At 45.2% G+C, this 22154-nt stretch overlaps 1 protein-coding gene across 3 annotated transcripts in view; it reads left to right on the top strand.

Annotated features, from left to right (window-relative positions):
* CD63 (CD63 molecule) overlaps positions 1-15742 on the top strand; it is a 29883-nt gene extending 14141 nt beyond the window's left edge. For all 3 annotated transcript variants that reach the window (XM_048491871.1, XM_048491873.1, XM_048491872.1), the window contains exons 3-8: positions 3826-4014; positions 10328-10402; positions 10644-10739; positions 12133-12270; positions 12392-12475; positions 15037-15742. In XM_048491871.1, coding sequence (XP_048347828.1) covers positions 3826-4014; positions 10328-10402; positions 10644-10739; positions 12133-12270; positions 12392-12475; positions 15037-15102 — 648 coding nt within the window. In that variant the 3' untranslated portion in view covers positions 15103-15742. The remainder of the gene's footprint in view (positions 1-3825; positions 4015-10327; positions 10403-10643; positions 10740-12132; positions 12271-12391; positions 12476-15036) is intronic.
* Positions 15743-22154: the final 6412 nt, after the last annotated feature.

A 22154-nucleotide genomic window follows, 5' to 3' on the forward strand; every position in this document is an offset into this window, starting at 1 on the left:
GGACAACGATGCAGGTAGGTTAAGCCTGTGATTCTTTGTGCCAAATAGTGTTGTATGCAGAACTGTTGCCACTGATTCCAAGTTGATCTGTGCACCTGTCTGTCACTTATCAGCCCCTATTATGCAGAATTGAGTTCAGCCTTTTGGCCCGGCCCTCCACAATATTTTCTGTTTCTTATGCGGCCCCATGGAAAAAATAATTGCCCACCCCTGTTCTAGTATCATGCAGGGAGTCTGAATAGCCTGCACTTTCTCACACTGCAGGTGGTGGGGTGTGTTTTCACCTGTGTGATTATTGTGTGTCATTTAACTTTATTGGTATACCCTGAACTGAAAGAACAAACATACTTTTAAAAGCATGTGAGCGGTGCGGCCAAGTACAAAGGCCAGCTCAATGCTTCATTTTCTATCCTCTGTTATATCTGCCTGTTCTATCAATTAATATTATTGGCTGTGCCTTTAAGTTCCATGATAAGTGCAACCAGGTCCAGGGATCCCTAACGCAAGGCCCATGGGTGCCCATAAACACAATTCCAAATGCCCACCCAGTATTTTTTTTGAAAGTGTGGCTTTTGGCCATCAAGGGTTTTGATTGGTTGTGAAGATTTTTGAAACTGCTTTGGCAGCATCTTCCCTCGCAGCTCAAGGCTTAGTCGTCATGTGCTGACACCACCACTGTGTTTCCTTCTCCTGTGGCAGCATTTTGTGGCTCTGCCTGCCATGATGCATTAAAATTCCAAAGATCCCTGCAGGCTCCAAAAGGTTAGGGACTCCTGCATTAGATGTTTGTTAAAAGAACTGTGTTGATCACTTTACCTATGCGGCCTACTTTAGAGGCCAATGAAAGAAAGGAAGTTCTTAAAGGAATGCAGGATATGCAAATGTTGGTGGCGTAATACTGAACACTGACTTTTGTAGGAGGACCAGAAATGTACTGCGAACCTTATCATGTAAAAATCTGTGTGCTAAACGTACACAAATGTTCCTGATTTCATATGACTTGGCTTTTTTGTTGGTTGAAACATTTATACTTAGGATTGCTAATTCCAGGTTGGGAAATTCTTGGATATTTGGGGGCTGAGCGCGGGGGTGGGTGGGGGGGGGAGGGACATCAGTGAGTTATGCCACGTGGCCAACGTATCCTTTAATCCTTCCCCGGTGCTGTGCGGAAGTTCCAAAACACCGCGAAACTGAGCCAGCTGGGAGAGCTCCCCCTGCTGGGTGACCCATTATCTGCGTGCTACCATACAGTGACCGTGCACACGTTCTGTTTACAGGGAACATTGCATGTGGAGTTAGTAATCTCATTAGTGTGACCTGTTTGTCAGCTCTGTATCTGTGATAGAAACTCTTGATCTTGTGGATGAAGTAACTCCACTGATAACCATTTCCTTTGCCCCACTAATATGGGCTTTTGGAGGGGCTTTTGGAGGGGCTGGCCGCGGTTCTACTGCCCCCCACTGAAGGTGCAATGGCAGCTGAGGCTGCCGGTGTCCATCTTTTTCGAACTCGGTTGGGCCTGATTTTCTGATACCACCACAGGCCCTCCCGCTCCCTCACTCTCTTTTTGGCCTTGGGCACCGATTTTATGAAACTGCTGCTTAAATTTTAAATGTTAAATTTAAATTCTGAATTTTAAACTGGTTAATAGGTTAAGTTTTATGTTGCATGATTGCTGTTTGAATAACAGCCGTGTTTATGAGCCGCCTCGAGCCCTTCGGGGGTGAGGCGGCTTATAAGTCAAATAATAAATAAAAAATGGTGACAGGTAACTCTGCTTCATTCCATTGACAGGTGGGTTTGCCATTCATCTTGTTTAAAACAGTTCTAATACATGCCTCATGGTTCAAGTAGATTTGTCTTTCAAATGTTGCACGGTTTGGAATTTCCTCTTTCTTTTCCAGTCCGTGAAAAGGAATCTTTGTCTGTCACCTTCTTGTCGCAGATTAAGATGAAACATGTTGGCTGCACACATGAGCTTGAATGTGATGTTTTAAACAACATGCATTGCCCATTTGCTAGGCTACCAATGTGCCAAACTATGGGGCGAACTACACCTTACTGTTTAAAAGAGTTGAGTCTGGGTTTCCCAACCCTTCTCATTTTCCCTGCAGCATCGCAGCGGCTGCAAATAAGGGTTTCTTTTGAAAAAGAAGAGGCCAGATGGGCTGGGGGGGGGGACACACACAGTGAGGGGAATCAGGGCCCCCCCACCTCTCTGGCAAGCCATTTTTCTGCACAAAAACTACACTGGGGGTGGGTGCTTCTTCATGTGCATAGGTACTCCACATGGAATAGCAAAACTGGGGAAATAACAAACACCCACATCGTTTTCATGCACAAAAATGGCTTGTGAGAAGGCCTTCTTTCCTCCATGGTGCCATTCTGAACCCATTTGTGTTTTTGATAGCGGAGTCAGAAATGAATTATCCCACTTCTGATCTTGTTGTTAATAAAGGTGCAATTATGCTTTATTTCTTATAAGTTAGATAGGAACAAGTTGTATTCGGTAGGATGTAGGAATTACTGTTGTAATTTGTATTTGTGTCTTCATGGAACCTCCTTATCTCAAGGCAGGAATCCACCCCTGTTCCACCTGGGCATGTCCCTTTCATTTGCAAAAACCCTGAATGGACGTTTGACAAAAGGGACCCCAGAAGAAGCGCCTCCATCTGCCTAATCCCACCAGCAGGCAGATAAGGTCGTCGTTGTCGTTAGGTTTCATTTCCTGACCCCAAGCACCCAAAGGACTCTTTTGTGTTTTTCCCGCCTGTGCCTACGTCATCACCTCGCCCTGCTTCTGCCGCGAAATTCGAGAAGGGACTGCCCTCTGGATTCTAATTGGTCCTATGCATTTGTAGATGTATGATTGGTTCCCATGTATTTGTGAATGAATGATTGTAGGTCAGTGATGGTGAATCTTTTCGAGACCGAGTGCCCAAATTGCAACCCAAAACCCACTTATTTATCACAAAGTGCCAACACAGCAATTTAATCTGAATACTGAGGTTTTAGTTTAGAAATGCGTTACTCGGGAGTAAGCCTGGTGAAGCAACCGTGCAATTCTTCAAATGGGTGAATCACGACCCTAGGAGGGTTTACTCAGAAGCAAGCCCCATTGCCAGCAACCGAGCTTATTCCCAGGCCAGCCTAGATGTGTGTGTGTGTGTGTGGGGGGGGTGATTTTCCACCCCTCCACATGACGGACTCTGCACGTGTGCCCACAGAAAGGGCTCTGAGTGCCACCTCTGGCACCCGTGCCATAGGTTCGCCACCGCTGTTGTAGGTTGTCCTGTACTCCCCCGGGCTCCTGGGCGGGAGAAAAGTGTATTTAAGTTGTTGTAAAGCTGCTAGGCAGCGCAGTTGCCGTGGTGTGGAGGTGCTGACATGTAAGTCAGCACCTCAATAAAACCTTTTATTATTTCACTATACTCGCTGTGTTGGGTCCCGTTTCTGTTCCTCTGCGCTGCCGAGAGCTGGTCGGTCTGGAGCTATTAAAAGTTACCAGGCAGCGCGGTAACATTTTCCTTTTTTAAAAAAGAAGTTGTTCCCCACAGTTGTTGTGTGGCTACAGGAAACATGAATTGGGTCTGGAAAACTCAGACCCAACTCTGCAAAAACAGGAAAGTGTAATTTGGCCCCATATCTATCCATCATTTCCTCCTGTGTGCTAAGGAACGTATAATTTGGCTGCGGCTTTCTTCTCTGCCTCCCCCTATGCAGGAGAATTGGTTGTTGAGATGGATGTGAACAAACCTTTGGTTCTCCGTGTGAGGACTTTCCATCCTTACTGTACTGACATCTTGGGTTTTTTTTCCTTCACAGATCTGTGGCATCGCTCTTATTGCCCTGGGGGTTTATGTACAGATTTTGCTGAATGGATCCCTGACGATGTCTAGCGTGGCCTCTTCAGGGGCTCCCATTGTTATCCTAATTGTGGGCGTTATCATCTTCTTCATCGCTTTCTTCGGCTGCTGTGGAGCATGGAAGGAGAATTACTGCATGGTCACCACGGTGAGGATTGATGGGAGTGTGAAAGCGGGTCTTGGAATGAAAACTTAGAATTGAGGTAGCTTGAGGAGGAAAAAGAAGCACTGAAGGTCGGTCAGTCTTGCAGGAACCTTCCCCGTGTTTCTATTCTGGAATTTGCATTATCCACATCATCACATCCTTGAGAACTAGATTTAAAAAACAACAGGAAACGCATTTAATTTGTATAGCTCTGCTCACATGTGGAATGATATTGGATGTAGAATTCTGAAATATTATTGTTGTTTGATTTCACAGCTGCCAGGTCTTTAGCTGGTTGTTGGCCTTTCTTTACAATTCAGGCCTCACCCAGAGGCCTAGGAAGTTGTAACGTATCAGCATAGTATTCGTGCGGATCCCAGCAGGGCCACCTTCTGAATCTGACAGATGTTAATTTTGTCAATTTGAAGATATTTCAAGTGCTGCCCTAGTGTTTTCGGGATGGCTCCCAGGGTGCCGATTACCACTGGGACGACCTCAGCTGGTTTGTGCCATAGACGCTGAAGCTCGATTTTCAAATCGTGGTATTTAGTGACCTTCTCATGTTCTTTTTCAATGACCCTGCTGTCACCGGGGACTGCTATGTCGATGATGGTCACTTTCTTGTCCTCAGTCACGGTGATGTTTGGTGTATTATGTTCCAACACTTTGTCTGTTTGGATTCGGAAGTCCCCCAGGATCTTGACCTTCTCATTTGTTGTTATTGTTATTGTTTTGAATGCCACAGCTACCAGTTCTTTAGCTGGTTGTTGGCTTTGCATTACAATTTGAGCCTCACCTAGAGGCTTTGTTGTTGTGTTGTGTTATTATTATTATTTGGATTTCTACACCGCCCTCCCCTTTCGGGCTTGGAGTGGATCACATCATAATATAACATAGTATATTATATAGCCATCTAAAACAGCATACATCTTAACAAAATCAACAACAATACATACATCTAATAGTAATAAGAGGAGTCTGGCATAAGGAGAGGTTATTAAGAACAGTACATGGGCAGTGGAAGACCTACTGTTTTGTTTTCTCACTGGGACCTTCCCATTTTCTCCATGTTAAGAATCTCTTGAACGCTTGCCATGTCTTTGCTATGCTTTGTGCTTCTTACATCAGAATTGATGTGCTTCTTACATCAGAACGCGCAGAGCGAGCTAGGCAAGCAGCGATACAGGGTCTCAATGTGTGGATGAGAAGGTGGTGTAAGGCAGAGGGTTTCAGATTTGTCAGGAACTGGGGAACCTTTTGGGACAAGGCAGGCCTGTACAAAAGGGATGGGCTTCATCTTAACCAAAGAGGAGCCAGGCTGCTGGCGCTCAACATTAAAAAGGTGGCAGAACAGCTTTTAAACTGATCCCTGGGGGAAAGCCGACAGGAGCAGAGGTGACTTCGCTTCGGAATACAGTATCCATGGGGATGCAGACAGAGAGGGAGATTTTTCTAAATCAACCACATACAAGCGAGGAGCATAGCAATGTGATAAGTGATAGTGTCTACAAAAGGCTGCAGGCAAAGCATATAAATCCCATAGGTTAGGGCCAAGCAGAGACAGAGTATACAGAGTGTCTCCTATGCTAATAGTAGAAGCCTTTGAACTAAAAAATGGGGAGCTGGAGTACCAGAGTTTTGAAGGAGGGACATTGATATAGTGGGGGCATCACAGCAGAGACATGGTGGAATGGAGGTGAGAACCAGTTGGGATGCTGTTATACCAGGTTACAGGCTCTATAGGAAGGATAGGACCAGGGCATGGTGGGGGTGGGGTTGCCCTCTACATCAAAGAGAGCTATAGTGTCACATAAAACCAGACATTGCAAGGGGAGCTTGATTCCCCTACAGGAAGCATTATAGATATCACATACACAATCGGGAGTGAAGGATAGTTTAATATATTATCGTCCCCCTGACCAAAGCGTTATAAAGAGGATTCTGGAGATGGAAAAAAAAAGAAAAAAAGTAGAGGTGAGGCCAAATTGTGTGCTAAAAGCAAAAAATTATAGCTGGTAATGGGCTGCATTCTTGAACTATCCCCACATAAACTTCGGAAAATGCGGGCGTGTTCCAGGTCATAGTAGCGGCGGAGAGAGCATTCCTGGGTATGCTAAGTGACTGTGGCTTAGAGCAGATGGTTGTGGAACCAACCAGGAGAGAGGTGATCCTAGATCTAATTCTATGTTGGGACTCAGGGACCTGGTGCGGGGAAGTCAGTGTTGTTGAGCCGATAGCTTGAACCTCAGCGACCACAGATGCCTGTCAGAATTCAGAGTATGTCTGCATGTGTAACAAGTGACTAACTACTAATGTAGTTACACATTTGCCTTCAGAAAGGGAAATTTCTCAAAGATGAAGGGGGGATAGTGTTGCAGGAAGCTGGAAAGGGAAAAAATCCAAGAGAGTCAAGGAAAACTGTCCAGGATGCTTGGAGGGTTATTTAAAACACAGTCATAAAAAAGTGCCTCAGCTTGGAATGTGCCCTGTGAGGTTAGGAAAGGCAGCGCCCAGTCCAAAAGAAAGCCACCATGGTTAACAAGAGAGTTTGAGGAAATTATCAGAAAAAAGAAAATGTCTTTTAGAAAATGGAAGTTCAACTTGACTGGGGAGGAATACCGGAGGGAACACAAATGGTGGCAAAAGAGAAGCAAGTTAGCTGTGGGGGGAGGGCAAAAAAAAGGATTATATGAGGAAATGCATGGCTCTTGAACATCAAGACCAGCAACAAACAGTTCTTCAAGTACATCAAAAGTAGGAAGCCAGCTAGTGAAGCAGTAGGCCCGTTAGATGACGAAGGAACAAAAGGTGTGCTAAAAGATGACAGAGAGATTGCAGAGAAGCTAAATTAATTCTTTGCATCTGTCTTCACCCAAGAGGAGGTGAGGAAAATTCCTGCACCTGAACCAAGTTTCCTAGGAGACAAATCCGAGGAACTAGTGAAGATAGTGGTAGACAAGGAAGAATTTCTGGCAGCCATTGATAAATTAAATGCTACCAAATCCTCTGGCCCAGATTGCATTCACCCAAGAGTTCTTAAAGAGCTCAAGTATGAAATTGCTGATCTCACTTTAATATGCAGTTTATCCCTGAAATCTGCCTCCATCCCTGAAGACTGGAAGATGGCCAATGTCACACCAATTTTTAAGAAAGGATCTAGGGAGGACCCAGGAAATTAAAGGCCAGTCAATTTGACATCTGTTCGTGGTAAATTAGTAGAATCTATCATCCATATATATATAAAAAGCTAACAGTGACTTTGTTAGTCATGCCCTAATGCCGAAACGGCTGGACCCCTGTTCCTCCCTGTTGCGGGCAGGTAACCAGACCTTCAAATCACCAAAAGTCCATACCTGAGCCAGGTAAAACGTATTTTTCCTGGCGCACCAGGCCATGAAGCTGGCTGTGTTTAACTGTCACCCTTAGAATGTTCGTGCAGCCTGTCTGTCTGTGGCCTGAGGGTATGAGGGCTTAGAAGATTTGCAGAGATGGCCAGAGATGAGCAGTTAAAACAGTAAATAGGTAATAATGTTAGGTAATACAAGTGGAAGTGAAACACATACACACTTTGCCATGTGAGACGTCAGGTGGGGTCCCCCCCCCCTCAGACGCAGGTAACTTTCACTCTCTGTGCCTCACCCACTTCTACCACACAACACACATACTCTCATCCACATCCAGCTCATCCTCACACACCTCACTCTGCCCACCCTCACATCCAACCACCACTTACCCACTTCCTCACCCATATTCGCCACAGCTCTCTTTTACTAAAAGCTAGCTGGAATTTGCCTTTTTCTTCTAAGAAAATCCATGGGGTGGGGGTGAACCAACACTACTGGCTCCACTTCTTTTGCACATGGCCCTTTAAGAACCCAGGGAGCTGGCCTCAATCTGAACGCCTCACCACCCTGCCACTGTTGCCTAACTGGGATAGCCTGCTTGCCCCAGTTCTGCCTTACCCAAGCCAGGACTGTGCGTGTCAACCAGCCTCATGGACAGTGGGATTCGCACTCTGGACAGTTCTGTTGTGGAATGGAAAGGGTTACCTTATACTGAAAAAACAAGACAGCACCATATAACAATGTGAATTGAAAAGGGAAAGAGGGATTCTATTTGACCATCCCAAAAGGCTATGCTGCAGATCATTGGACCTGCATGGACATCTGTGTGGGTTGCGGACTGTGATGAGAAGGACAATTGCCACAGCAACGCGTGGCCAGACCCCGCTAGTTAAAGATAAAATTGTAAAACATGTAGAACAGCAAGACCTGCTGAGGAAGAGTCAGCATGGCTTTTGCAGAGGCAAGTCCTGTCTTACAAACTTACTAGAGTTCTTTGAGGGTGTAAACAGGCATGTGGATAAGGGGGAACCAGTGGACATTGTCTACTTGGATTTCCAAAAGGCTTTTGACAAAGTTCCCCACCAAAGACTATTGAGAAAACTCAGCAATGAAGGAATAAGAGGGGAAGTCGTCCTATGGATTAAAAACTGGTTGAGGAACAGGAAGCAAAGGGTGGGTGTAAATGGGAAATTCTCGCAATGGAGAGATGTAGGGAGTGGTGTCCCCCAAGGATCCGTTTTGGGACCAGTGCTCTTTAACCTATTCATAAATGACCTGTGAAGTAGGGGTGGGTAGCGTGGTGGCCAAGTTTGCAGATGATACCAAATTATGTAGGGTGGTGAGAACCACAAAGGATTGCGAAGAGCTCCAAGTGGACCTTGATAAATTAGGTGAGTGGGCTAAAAAATGGCAAATGCAGTTCAATGTAGCAAAATGTAAAGTGATGCACATAGGGGAAAAAAATCCAAACTTCACATACACGCCACAGAGGTCAGTCACAGACCAGGAAAGGGATTTGGGCGTCTTAGTTGATAGTTCCATGGGAATGTCAACTCAGTGCATGGCAGCTGTGAAAAAGGCAAACTCTATGCTGGGGATAATTAGGAAAGGAATTGATAATAAAACTGCAAAGATTGTTATGCCCTTATATAAAGCAGTGGTGCGACCGCACTTGGAGTACTGTGTTCAGTTCTGGTCGCCACATCTCCAAAAGGATATCGAAGAGATAGAAAAAGTGCAGAGAAGGGCAACGAGGATGATTGAGGGACTGGAGCACCTTCCTTATGAAGAGAGGCTGCAGCGTTTAGGACTCTTTAGTTTGGAGAGGAGACGTTTGAGGGGGGATATGATTGAAGTCTATAAAATTATGCATGGGGTAGAAAATGTTGACAGAGAGACATTTTTCTCTCTTTCTCACAATACTAGAACCAGGGGGCATACATTGAAAATGCTGGGGGGAAGAATTAGGACTAATAAAAGGAAACATTTTTCCCCGCAACATGTGATTGGTTTTTGGAATATGCTGCTGCAGGAGGTGGTGATGGCCACTAACCTGGATAGCTTTAAAAAGGGCTTGGACAGATTGATGGAGGAAAAGTCGATGTATGGCTACCAATCGGATATTGGATGCTGCTTTTAAATTGTTTTAATATTTATTGTTTTATCACTGTTGTAAACCGCCCTGAGCCCTTCGGGGGAGGGCGGTATAAAAGTAGAATAATAAATAAATAAATAAATAAATCTTGATCCTACTTGATCTGAGATTGCAATGCTTTAGCAGACCAGGTGCTCGGGAGCAGCAGCAGAAGGCCATTGCTTTCACATCCTGCATATGAGATCCTAAAGGCACCTGGTGGGCCACTGCGAGTAGCAGAGAGCTGGACTGGATGGACTCTGGTCTGATCCAGCAGGCTTGTTCTTATGTTCTCAACTGTCAGTGAAAACGACAGCCATACAGTTAACTTGTGGTGGTTTATCTGCTGTTCATTTAAATCCATCTGAATGCGCATGCCATTAAGTTTCTGTGTTTTTGTTCTGGAGAGAGTTTTGTTGGCTTCTGAAGGTCCACGGTCCCTGTTTGCTTGCAGCCTTCAAAATCATAAATGCAAAGGGCTTTTTAACCATGGCTTTTTTTTTGCCTAGCATTGGACTCAAGTGTGAGGGGTGAGCAGAAACCAAGAACTTACCAACTATGATCTAGTATGATCATTAAGAACTGGTGCTGTGTTCCCTGACGGGATAGACCAAAAAAAGGTGGTGCCAGAAATGAGGAGTTGTGTCACTTTGTTTATTGTGTAGGGGTATTGCTTCCACCCAGTAGATATAGTCTTTGATTTCAAGAGGTGGGGCTTAGTGTTGGATAAGGTGGAGGTAGATTCTTTTCCTCAGTACTGAGTTCAAAAATCATGTCCATGATGTAAAACGAAGAAGAGATGAACATACACTTAACAATGGTTTACTTTTCCTAATAGTTTGCTGTCCTTTTGACCTTGATCTTCCTGGTAGAGATTGCTGCTGCCATTGCTGGGTACATCTTCAGGAATCAGGTAAGAGATGTGAATTGTGGGTAAAGGGCTGGTTGCTGCCATTTCTGAAAGGCCCTAGGGAAGTGGCAATAGAGGGGAATCTCAAAAGAGAGTGCCGTCTTCCTTTGGACTATTAAATCTCCCCAGAGTTGATTTTTGTTCCCCCAAAAGGATTTTTGTATGGCAGTGAATTACTGTGTGCGTGTTTTACGGGTAATCCTTATCGTGTATCAATCACCTCGCCTTTGCTTTTTGTTCAAAGATCAAAGGTGCGGTTAAGGCCGGAATCAATAAAGCAATGTCTGAATTCAAACCAAATACAACATTTGAAAGTGACATGGAAAAATTGCAGAGGGAGGTGAGTGAAACAAGGAGCTTCTGTCTTCTGGGCAAAAGTGAATAGGAAAGCCAAGGTGGTGCTATGTTGTCTGCACTTGTGTTCCCAAACCTGGAGCCTATCTGAGTTGGCAGTGAAGTTCTTGGAATAGAATCCATGCTGCTGCTTTACATATATTCAAGGCCTTGAGAATGTCTCTTTGAGGGCCATTCCAAACATTCAGAATAGTGCACTTTGCAGCTGGAATAGCAAAATCTACTTGCAAACAATTGTAGAAGTGGATGGAAAGTGCATTATTCTGCATGCGTGGAAGTGCCGTCAGTAACGTGCTGATGTTGAATCACAGTCTGCTTTTGAAAGCGTTCTTAATTTCAGAAGTAACTTGTCAGGGGGAGAAGTGCAGTGGTGGGACTCAGCAGGTTCGTGCCACTTCAGCAGAACCGGTTGTTAAAATGGCGCTTGTAAACAACCAGTTGTTGAATTATTTGAATCCCACCACCGGAACCTGTTGTTAAATTATTTGAATCCCACCACTGGAGAAGTGGCTGTTTGAGAAACACAAGCTTGAAACCGTCTTGGGTCTACAGAGCTACTTCTGTGTTCTTTGAATCCCAGCCATGAAACTTGAGGAGAGCCCTACTGGATCAGCCTGAATGCCTGGCTTGTGTCCTCTCTCCAAATATGGCCAGGCAGATGTTTCTGGGAGTCTTGCAAGCAGGAATTGAAGGCAGATAACCTTCCTCTGTTTGTCCCGAGCATCTCCCATTCAGAGGTATACTGTGTTGGAACCTGGAAATTCTATTATATTCTGTTTCACATAAAGATGTTAGTTTGGTCAATTGAGGTGCAGCAACTGAGAAAATGGTATGGTTCCGCATTAGAATATAGTCCCAACAAATGTAAGAATTGTCATGCATTTTTACGATCTGCCTTTGGCAAAACCATTATTTTGTGCATTGTTGAACTTTGATACAGGAACATTTATGCCAAAATGTATTTTTTACTTTCAAACAATTGGGGGAGCAGGGCTAAGTAGGCATTAGGACACAGTCAGCCCATTCTACAACAAGAAAGGTCCAGCATGCTTTGTTCTGTGGTAGAGGAGTTTACAATCTACTAACATCATTATGTGAAACAGGGTATAGCTGACAGATTAGGTCATGGCCACTTCCACAGGATTTTGTAGTCTTGAGTTGGGCATTTGTGTTGACTCCGCCCCTTACACCCTTGGGAAATTGGAACAGTAATGCTCTTACAAAATGGCTGAAGATGAATGTTCTGAGGAACCAATTTCTACTGAGATGCATGGGGTTAAGACTGACTGGGAACAACGAAACCTCTTCTGGCATGATTCTGCAAAATGCTCACTTCCTTTTCTCCATACAATTCTCCCTTCTTCCCCATTCTATTGCAGTTTATTTGCTGTGGGGTTACAAACTACACTGACTGGTTTAATAAGACAGGGTACAAAGACCAAGTTCCTCCATCATGCTGCAAAGACAAAACAGATGATTGTGCCAACAACCCAACACCTTTCAACGTCTTCCCTGAGGTATATGCGGAAAAGAGCTGGCACAAACAATTTTGGAGGGGGGAAAGAAGTTTGTTCCTGGATATCCGAGTCTTTTGCTGGGCCCTCTGAGGTAACTCTTTCCATTTTTCTATCCCTGTAGGGTTGTGCGACAAAAATAGAACAGTTGCTGAAGAAACACATTCTAATTGTCGCAGCGGTAGCATTGGGCATTGCCTTCTTTGAGGTAAGAATTTTAGCAGTCTGTGGGGAAGAGCTGTTGTGGGAGAGCATATGTAATTGATGGTTGCACTGGGTAAGATTTAAGTCTTTACAAAAAAAATTGTGCATGTTAAAGCTGCATTCTGCAGTCTGAATAATACATCAAACATGGTTTTTAAAAATCTGCTTCTGTTAGCTACAGAGGGAAGTAAAGAATAAGATTCTGAGGTCCAGTCGTATGTTGTTAGTAGTCGTAGTCGACTCTCTCTCTGCTTCTGTGACTTCACCAGGAATTGTCCATGTGCTCGAAAGGCCTTGCCCTTCGGTTCCCATTGGCTAGAAAGGTCTTCTAATAAACTGCGATTCTCAATACTGTGATCGTTTCTCCCCTTTTTGTTCTGCAAACTAATACAGCACTTCCAGACAACCGACAAAGCTTCAGAGTAGCATTAATCAATATGCTTCTGAACTTCCATAAATGTAGTGTAACTATGTAAATTTGATAACTGGATTACCCAGTCGGCAGGAATACAAAGGTCATGCGGTCTCCTCCATCACACATAGCTGAGATATGTGCTGTATTCTTAAGAGAGCCGGCCTGGTGTAGTGGTTAAGAGCAGGTGGATTGTAATCTGGAGAACCAGGTTTGATTCCCCGCTCATCCACCTGAGTGGCAGAGGCTTATCTGGTGAACCAGATGTTTTTCCTCACTCCTACATTCCTGCTGGCTGACCTTGGGCTAGTCACAGTTCTTTGGAACTCTCGCAACCCCACCTATCTAACAAGGTGTTTGTTTTAGGGAGAGGAAGGGAAAGGAGTTTATAAACCACCTTGAGTCTCCTTACTGGAGAGAAAGGTGGGGTATAAATCCAAACTCCTCCTCCTTCTTAATGCATGCCTAGCAGGCTCTCACAAGTGATCTTCTGGCACGAACTCTTACAGTGGATAGAAATATGTTTGTTGCAGGTTGTCCAATGGATGCAGGGTGGCTCCTTTCCTCTTGAGTTCTTCCCCTGTTCCTGACTGCATGTTATGAAGCCAAACCAGGATTGGGGAACTTAATTACCACAAAAGTGTTACTGGAGCACTTCTAATAAGTCTCTGTACATACACTGATAGAGGGAGGGAAAGCCGCCAGTGTTTTGGGCAGGAGGACCAAATAAAGTTAAACCCTTTTAGACTATAAAACAAAGTATGAAGTTTTCTATGAAGTTTTGGAATAGGATCCCGTCAGATAGTCAGCCTCCTTTTCCCCGTTTTGCTATTTATAGATTAAAACCAACTGCCATACTTTGTTGTTTGCTTAGCTTAACTGCCCACAGTGGAACCAAAAAGCTCAATTTTCAGATATGCAATACTGGCATTAAGCTCAGTATCTGTTCCTCCAGACTTTGACTGACTTAACTGGTCTGAAGATGAAAATGAATGCCAGGCGTTGGGGTTGGAGAACACACAACTGGACTGTCCCTTTTTTGTTTTTGTTTTGCTTTGCTATGGTGCACAAGTGCATTTCATTGTTCTACTGTTGCCTGTATTCAAGAAACATTTGCAGTTTGTTAGAAGCAAAGTTTAAAAGAAAAAAAACACCTGTGAGCAGATAATCCCGGGATGAATATTTAAATGTGGAGTAATGATGACTCTAATTGCACCACTTTTAGTTACTTAGAAAACAAAATGAGCATTGTCAGCATCTATCTGATGTGGAGGAGGGGGATCGAAGATCCACTTTGAGATACCGTATATACTCGCGTATAAGTTGAGTTTTTCAGCCCTTTTTTTAGGCTGAAAAATGCCCCCTCGACTTATATACCCCTTCCCCACCTCGGTCAGCCCCCAGCTTACTTGTGCAGCGCCTCGTCCCCCTCACTCACCCCTTCCTTTCCCTGTAGGCTCTGAGGCTCGGCTTCAGGGAAGCTGCTGCTCGGGCAGCCTGTCTCTATGGCTTCCTTAAAAGGGCAATGCTCCAAAGATTGCTTAAGCTGCGCCCCCTGCAGGCCAAAAACTTAAGCAACCTTTGGAGCATTGCCCTTTTAAGAGAGTCGTAAGGTTGCCCGAGTGGCAGCTTCCCTGAAGTCAAGCCTCAAAGCCTGCAGGGAAAGGAAAGGGTGAGTGAATGAGGGGCCAGGGCTAAAAGGGGGTGTGGTCGAGCTACAGTGGGTTGCAGTGCAGGGCTGATCGTGGAGCTGCTGCATTTCCCACCCTCAACTTATACAAGAGTCAATAAGTTTCCCCAGGGTTTTTTTGGTAAAATTGGGTGCCTTGACTTATGCTCGGGTCGACTTATACACGAGTATATACAGTACTTGCTTTAAGTCACTTAAAGGCTATAAAAGCCCAAGTGGGAAACCAAGCTTGGTGAACATGTCAGGAAGGGGAGGGACCATATAGATAGAGTTTGGGTTATGCAACTAAGAGCTGGAGCGTCCTGTTCTCTCTGTTGCCAAAAGATAAGACAAAAGTATTCTGGCTCTTTTCCCTGCTCTGTAATAGTGTGAAAAATAATCTGCTTGCATGCATAACTCCTTCAAAAAAACCCAAAACCAACCCTCTCCCTGACTGATACCATTTCTGTAATCTGTTTTTCAGCTTCTCGGCATTGTCTTTGCCTGCTGTCTCATGAAAGGGATCCGCAGTGGCTACGAGGTCATGTAGCTGCTCTTCCGTGCCGTGCACCTGCTGCAGCAATTACACAAAATGCTGGAAGATTTCTGTCTCTTTTTCTGGGGTGCAAATGGCAGGTTCCAGTGTACTTTGGGGCTTTATTGTGGGAAAGGAGTGGGTAATTGCATTCCCTTGTTGCCTTTTGTAAAATGCATCTGGCCATCTGGAAGGATATATTTGTGGCCTTACCTTTTCTGTAACAGGGAGGTGTAGTCCCTGTAGTATCTTTTACTTCTCTCTACTGCTGATCATCCTTTACATTTACACTCACGTGGGCTGTTAGACTTTTCTCACCTAGTGGTCATCTTGTGACGAGCAGCTGCTGCTGGGTTCCCAGCAGATGTTCCTAGTACTCTTCTTAGCTGTGAGCAAGCATTCTCCAACTGCTGCTTTCCGTGGATTCGTACATCTTTAGACTTCTGTAGCTTTTTATCTTGACACGCCTCCTGATAACACAGATTATCTTGTGCCTTTTCAGCTTTACCTCTTCTGCCTTAGAAAGGCAGGCTCTTCATTCAGACAGATGTTTTTTGTTCTGGGAAACCGCAAGGGGACGGGAAAAGTGAATTGTGGGGCCTGTTTTTAGCTGGTCTCATTGTTTTGGAAAATAAAGACATTTGTTTCCCCAAAAGGTTTGAATATTATTTTAACTCTATACTGGTTTGAATGTACTTTCTAATCTTAGATCTCCTCCCCTTTGGGCTTCGCATCCCCTTTCCAAAACTTGCTTGCAGAAGCTCAGGAGTAAAGGCATGTTAGTATGACAGAACTGCTACTTTCATTAGTATGGAGGGGGGATCGATCGGGGGGGGCACTTCCATGCTGAGCCAGTAATGCTTGAATTGGCCGTACAGTCTTGTGTTGTAGGGTATATGGTTTCTGTAAGCACACAGGATTTTTGCATTCATCCCTCTCGTAGTTGACTTAGTGCAGTTCACAGATTTAACTGAAACGCACTTGAATCCTTCAGACTGGTAATGGAGGACTTTGCTGATACATTGAAGAACCTTAATTATGTGTAAAGATTCCAGTTGTGCATTTAAGAATAATAGGTGTAATAGAATTATAATAGGAATAATAGACCATTTAAGAATGATAGGTACCTGGTTGGGGGAGAGATTCCTCTTAGCCCACTCCAGTTGTGGCATTTTCACCTGTTTGTGTAAACATTATTATTTATAGTTTTGCCAAACAAAGTGAAATTAACTTAGCCTGTGACTCTGGGCCAGCTTCTCCTATGCTGGATCCCTTTAAAGCAGGCCCTCCAGATGTTCATGGACTACGAGTCCCATCAGCCCCTGCCAGCATGGCCAATTGGCCATAACATCTGGAGTGCCAAAGGTTTGCCACCACGGCCCTAAACCAAACCTAAACGGGATTGGTTGGGTACAACATGGGGTACCCCATGTTCCCTAGGCAAATACGCCACTGCCTATTCCTTCCTTTTGAGATGGCACCATGGCATCCTGAAACAGCATTTGGATTGTGCCCAAATGGTCTTTGAAGTTCATGCGAGGACCTGGCGACACATGTGCTATGCTTGTGGTCAGAAGAAAATGGCGATAGACGGTAACCCTTCCGTTATTGCAGAATAATAAATGCACCTCGACAATTGTTTGCAAGTGGATTTTGCTATTCCACACAGCTGCAAAGTGCATTGAAAGTGTATTATTCTGCATGTACAGAAGGGGCCTTAGTTTCAAATGAAGCCAAATGCAATTTAGCCTGCGGTCCATTTACCATCTTTAGATACATTACTGGAGTGCCAGCTATTTACTCTTTGCTTGTGTATTTTTTGGGCCCGGTAGGGCTTTCAAGGTAAGAGAAGCTTGGGTTGTGTGATTTGCCATTGCCTGCCTCCATCATACCCTGGTATTCCTTGGAGATCGCCCATCTAGATTCTAGCTGGGGTCAGGGCCAAGATCCCTGGCAAGCTTCCATGGCCAAGTGGGAATTCAGACTTGGGTTTCCCAAGTCCTGGTCCGACACCTTAACCACTCCCCCACGCTGGCTCTCTATTACTGTTACTGCCCCATTGGTAATGGTTCTAAATAGTACCGGCCATGAATAGAGCAATTACTGCAGAGTATGCCGGCGGCAATAAAAGAACATGGTCTCATCTAGGCAAAATGCGCTATATCCAGAAAAGCAGCCATGTCTTCCTGTTTCATCACATGCACTTCCTTTGGATAAGGTGGCCCTGTTTTGGTCTTCCTGTTTTGATTGGGCCAGAGTTCACTATGGAGCCAGGAGAGACAGCCACTGCAGAGACTCTTGTCTGGGACTGCTGTTGTTAGATGACGCTATTTCTCGTTTGCTCCCCAGAAGTTCCACCCCTCGCTAATAGCGTTTTAGACAGAACTCTGTTCTTAATAAGCCCTGCCAGCATGGCCAATTGGCCATGCTGGCAGGGGCTGATGGGAATTGTAGTTCCTGAACATCTGGAGAGCCGCAGGTTCCCTACCCCTGGCCTAGACAAGCCTAGATGGAATATGGCCCAGACGGCTCCCGTCCGGTCTTGCCCAAGACAGTTTCATCTTCCTCCTGGAGCTGAAGTGGCAAACTTAGCAGAACCTCTCTGCAGTTTATATTCCCTGGAGTCTGGATGTGTTTCTTAGTAATTCGGTGATGTGGGTTTTCCGGACCGTGTGGTTGTGTTCTGGTAGTTTTCGCTCCTGATGGTTAGAGGGAGATGCCAGTCATAGATTTAGATGAAATGTTAGGAGCAAAAAGTACCAGACCACAGCCACACAGCCCAGAACACCCACAACAACCAGTTGACTCCAGCTGTGAAAGTCTTCAACTATATATATATTCTTAGTAACTTCCCCCCAATATCTGTGTAGACCCTCCTACATCTCTGGGTGGTTTGTATCCCTTGGAAAAGGCGGGTTTTGGCTTTCACCCCTATTCAGAGCACTTCGACATCCCGTGAATGGGAACTATGCAGTACAAACCAGGCACTTTGCTCTCAGTTTTGTGTTAAGCCTTTCAATTGCAAAGAAAGCCCGCATTGTTCCTTATACCTATGTGTCCCCCCCCCCCCCCCCCCCCTGCTTCATACCTGGTAGTCCATCCTTATTCATCTTCCTTTTGGTTCCCTGTAATGGGATGATCTTCATGCCTCTTTTGCTACATTGGGGCCTTTATTTCCACATTTCTGAAGAGGGAGGTGTTAGGCTTCACCCCTGACTCCAAAACTGTTCCTCCCTGTCCTCTCGCAGATAATGTAAGAAAGGCGCACTTTGAAATAAGTGTTATTACACATTATCTTTATACCCCTATTAATATCTGCATCCATTGAAGTTAAGATGCCCCTCTGTCTAGTTCGCTCTTGTAGGTTTCAGAGTCTCTGCTGTAGCAGGTAATATCTTTGTTTCTCCCATTCCTTAAGGAACCCTGGGATTTAAGATGCTTGCCAGAAACGCCTTTATTTAATACCTGCAGAGGAAGATCTCCCTTTGAAGGATGCTTGCTTGCTTAATGCTACTGGATATTCCTAGCACAGAAGACCAGGAAGCTTGGCTAGTATGTTGTACTTTGCATAGAGCAGTGGGGAAATCCAACACCTGGTAAGTGAACTGAGTGCACTGAACAATATGCCCTATACTATGCCCTGCAATGCACAAGAATTTCTATGGGCTGAGGAACTGATATGTGCGTTCCCTGCAGATGGAAGTTGACAGCCATCTCCCTAGGCATGTTTCTGAAATGGCAAGCAACAATGCAGGTGATCCTGTGTATTGTTATAGAAAGAATAGGTAGATATGATTTTTCTCTCACCCAAGCACTCACACTTAGATCACCCACTGTGGTGTAGTGGTTAAGAGCGCAGACTTCTAGGAGGACAGGGTTTGACTTCACCCCTCCACATGAAGCTCACTAGTGATTCTTGAGCCAGCCACAGTTCTCGGCTAAACTCTCTCAGCCCCGGCCTGTCTGTCTGTCTGTCTCACTTCGTTGTGGGAAGGGATACACAGGCTGCTCTTGAGATGCCTTAAAAGGACAGAAAAGGTGATAAAACCCAACTCTTCTGCTTTCCTCCATAGATCATCAGATCAGACCTGGAAACCCTTTTACTCATCTGTAATACCCTATCCTATCAGGGACCTCAGAGGTTACTGTCCCCTGCAGTGAGGAAGACTAGTGGCAGGGCATTGGCTTTACCGTGACCTAATCGGGATTATTTCTGCACAGTTCATTGTTTCCTTTTACACCAGTAGCTGGGCCAAAAGGCTTGGTCTAGGAACAGAGAAGAGACTTGGGAGCTCCATGGACGCTGTGGGTGGGGCTGGCTTTGGTAGGATGGTAGCCAGCTTAATATCCACTATGAGCAGTGGCAGGTAGGAGGTCGAAGCTATTAGAAACTGGCATCCCAGCCAGCTGTATCGAACTGGGATGCTTGGCCTGCAGATGTGTTCCATGCAGTTGGTCACTTTGCTGAGATTCAGTCACAGATGATGTTCATTATGAAGTTCTGACTTTCACATCTGGGAAAGGCAGAGGGTACACCAATTGGGAGATTCTCATAGTCTAGGACTCAGAAAGGGAGTTCTTTACACTCCAGATGTTATATATACTCCATTAGCCCTGCCAGCATGGCCAATTGGCTATGCTGGCAAAGGCTGGATGAGAATTGTAGTGTCCATGAACATCTGGAGTGCCAAAGGCTTCCGGCTTTCACCACTGGCCTAGGAACAAGATGAAGCATGCCTTGAGGGGGGGCCAGGGTGGAGAGAAAGGTCCACCTGGCACAGGAAGCAGACTCACTGTAACAACTAGTCGTCTCTTATCCTAAAACGATAACTTTCTTTTCTGATTCATAACCTGGAAACAAAGCCAGAACTGCTTTTCAGCCTTTGCCTCCCAAGTGATCTGGGTCAGTTTTGATGCCTTCAATGCTGCTATTATGGAGCTCTAAAGTACTCAAGGCAATCTTAAGTGATCGGAAGAGGCTCTTCCAGGGCTGCGCACCCAGCTCTCTAGGAGAGTCTCTACAGGGCAGGTTTCAGCCTGCTATTGCTAAATATTTTCAAAAATACAAGCAAATGAAGGCTTGAGCAGCAGTGGCTAGGAGGTTAAGGGCCTCGTGGTATCTAATCTGAGGAACCAGGTTTGATTCCCCAGCTCCGCCCGCCTGAGCCGTGGAGGCTATCTGGGGAATTCAGATTAGCCTGTACCACTCCCACACATGCCAGCTAAGTGACCTTGGGCTAGGTCACAGCTCTGAGCTCTCAGTTCAACCCACCCTTGGCCAGGGGTGTTTGTTGTGAGGGGGGAAGGGCAAGGAGATTGTAAGCCCCTTTGAGTGTCCTGCAGGAGAGAAAGGGGGGATATAAATCCAAACTCTTTTTCTTCTTTTGTAAAGTTTGTAAAGTGAATGTGATGCCTCCCAACTACAGACTCAAGAAAGGGAATATTTGTTGGTACATGCCAAATTCTCTCCCTCCCCCACCAAGGGCATATTTGCCAGAGGGACTTTAGGGGGGGTGTCAATTGACCCCGGGTGCCACCCATTAGGTCACGTGAGGGGGGGGGGCAAAATTGTGACCTGAAGGAGCAGCCAGGCTGGGAGACTGCTGCCTTGGAGGAGGTAAGTGGGGAGGGGGGCACAGAAGGCGTGGGGGGTGCAGGACCAGGTATTGTCACCAGGCACCATTTTATCTCGGTATGCCTCTGCCCCCCAAACATACATATACCAAATAATGGAAAGTGTAGGTACCAGCACAAAGAAGAAGAGAAAAGTTCTAAACACTGGTCATTCTAATAGATTGGGACCATCAACTATAATCACAGAGCTGACCCTCCAGATCCTGAGTTGCCCAGTCTTAACTGTACATCATTAAGCAACTTAAGCAACTTAACTGTACATCATTAAGCAACTTTTCTTGGATTGTAAGTGTTGAGTATCAGGTGACGGAGGGAAATGAAGGTGCTAATTAGGATAGGATTGCCAGATGAGCCTGCATGGTGTAATCAAACTGGGTCGATTCCCACCCTGCACATTAAGCCTACTCAGGTGACCCTGGTCACAATTTCACTTCTTCTGTACAGCAGCCTCCCCATAATAACATTTAACATCATAAATGCTTTTTTTTACATGCATTTTGTTGCTCGTACCAAACAGAAGAGTTTAAATTAAGATACCAGCAAATTATAATCTGAGAACTGGGTTTCATTCCCTCGCTCCTGCACATGAAGCTTCCATTAGTGACCCTAGGCTGGGCCACAGTTCTCAGAACTGTCTCAGTCTCTAAGGAGAAAAGCAAAGGTAAAATCCAATTTGACCGCCTTCTGCTGTGAAAACCCCTACAAGATTGCCACATAAATCGGCTGTGACTTGCCACTGCATGCAAATACACATACACAATCTGGAGTTCTGGAATCTAAATGCAGGCTATTGGTTATTGCTGCTTTCCCATGCTGCCTTTTAACCTTTAACTGTGGTAAATGGTGCAGCTAATAGCTATGTTTTCACTCAAGTCTAATTTTGCTCTCCTCAGCAGTAGTCACAGCTTTAAAAAGGCACCTAACTATATATATATTCTTAGTAACTTCCCCCCAATATCTGTGTAGACCCTCCTACATCTCTGGGTGGTTTGTATCCCTTGGAAAAGGCGGTTTGGCGCCACCCCATTCAGAGCACTGGACATCCCGCAATGGAACTGCTGCAGTACAAACTCAGGCACTTATTTCAGTTTTGTGTTAAGCCAATTGCAAAGAAAGGCCGATTGTGTCTATACTATGTGCCCCCCCCCCCCTGCTTTGTACCTGGTAGTTCATCCTTATTCATCTTCCTTTGGTTCCTGCAATGTGATGATCTTCATGCCTCTTGCTACATAGCCTTACTTCCACATTTCTGAAGAGAGGGTGTTAGGCTTCACCCTGACCCAAAACTTGTTCCTCCCTGCCCTCTGCAGATACGTAAGAAAGGGCATTCTGAAATAAGGAAGACACATTATCTATACCCCTATTAATATCTGCATCCATTGAAGTTACATGCCCCCTTTCTGCCCGTCTTGTAGGTTGTCTCTGCTGTAGCA

Source organism: Sphaerodactylus townsendi, linkage group LG03 (assembly GCF_021028975.2).
Source record: "Sphaerodactylus townsendi isolate TG3544 linkage group LG03, MPM_Stown_v2.3, whole genome shotgun sequence".
Classification (NCBI taxonomy): Eukaryota; Metazoa; Chordata; class Lepidosauria; order Squamata; family Sphaerodactylidae; genus Sphaerodactylus; species Sphaerodactylus townsendi.